Source organism: Arachis stenosperma, chromosome 4, assembly GCF_014773155.1.
Source record: "Arachis stenosperma cultivar V10309 chromosome 4, arast.V10309.gnm1.PFL2, whole genome shotgun sequence".
Taxonomy (NCBI): Eukaryota; Viridiplantae; Streptophyta; class Magnoliopsida; order Fabales; family Fabaceae; genus Arachis; species Arachis stenosperma.
Window position 1 is genome coordinate 128,700,447 of NC_080380.1, and position 1,420 is coordinate 128,701,866.

Below are 1,420 nucleotides of genomic sequence, written 5' to 3' on the forward strand. Positions count from 1 at the left end.
TCTCCTGTAAGCAAATACTCCAAAAGGACATGTGAATGCCATCTTCTCTTGATCTTGAAGGTCCATTGCAATTTGGTTATATCCAGAATATCCATCTAGAAAACAATAAAAAGCATGACTGCTAACCCCTTAAGCATCTGATCAATGAAAGGCAGGGGGAAGTGATCCTTCCTTGTAGCAGTGTTGATGGGATTGACCTTTTGGGACCTTTTCCGATGGGCCCTGGACAGGTTAAATACCTGATCGTGGCCATTGATTACTACACGAGGTGGGTCGAAGTGGAGCCACTGGCCAGCATTTCATCAGTAAATTGCCGTAAGTTCATGTGGAGGTAGGTAATTTCCAAATTCGGAATCCCAGAGTCTGTGATATCGTACAACGGGGCGCACTTCTTTCGTATGGGCCTAGGGATAAAACGGAGGTTTTTGTCAGTGAAGCGCCCACAGACCAATGGCCAAGTTGAAGCCGCAAATAAAGTCATCCTCCAAGGCCTCAAGCAACGACTCGACCAAAAAAAGGGAACGTGGACAAACAAACTCACGTCGGTCCTATGTTCCTATAGAACAACACCCCAATCCTCCACCAGGAAAAGTCCTTTCCGACTTACCTATGGGGTTGACGCAGTGATTCCTATAGAGGTGGGGGTGCCGAGTCCACGGTTACTCCTGGGTAGAGTCGAGGAAGCCATAGAAAAGGACCTGGTCGATGAGACCAGGGAAATGGTGTACTTGTCTGAGACGGCACTGAAGTAGAGAATAGCCTTACGTTATAACGCCAAAGTGCTAAGAAGGAGTTTTGAGCCAAATGACGTGGTCCAACGTCGCAACGACGTATGCCTCCCGACCCCCGGGGAAGGGAAATTGGCGGCTAATTGGGAAGGCCCATACAAAGTAAAGGAAGTGGTCGGCAATGGGGCTTACAAGCTGGAACGGTTGGACGGGAAAGAGGTACCCCGAACATGGAACGTGGTGAATTTGACAAGGTTCTACTCTTAGAATCCAGGATGAACCCGACGACCACCCGTTGCCCCGATTTAGTAACATCCATTTTATTTCGTTTTTTTTTTATTTTTGCCATCGCTTAGCATGTTTCGATTACACTTTTAAGTAAAAACCACTTCTTGCTTATTTCCATTTTACCGATGTTCTGCCTTTAACTAACCAATTCAGTAAGGTTACGGCATCACGGGACTGATCATCCCGGGAGCCAACAAAATTATGAACACTACACTAAGTGGCTATGAAAATAAAGGCCACAATCTGAATATCTAAAGAGCCACAAGTCGGCTTGGCAAATATCAAACGTCGAGTAAAACGGTAAACAGTTTACACAAGCTACCAAAAAGTTCAAAATAACTCTTTACAAGGCCAGCACAGCCCAAAAAAGTACAACTAATTACACATTACTTTCTCGGGATGTC

At 45.6% G+C, this 1,420-nt stretch overlaps 1 protein-coding gene across 1 annotated transcript; it reads left to right on the top strand.

Moving 5' to 3' along the window:
• The first annotated feature begins 215 nt into the window (after window positions 1-215).
• Window positions 216-752, top strand: LOC130975490 (uncharacterized). Its single transcript, XM_057900280.1, has 2 exons — window positions 216-230; window positions 336-752. The coding sequence occupies exons 1-2, from the start codon at window positions 216-218 to the stop codon at window positions 750-752; spliced, it is 432 nt and encodes a 143-aa protein (XP_057756263.1).
• Window positions 753-1,420: the final 668 nt, after the last annotated feature.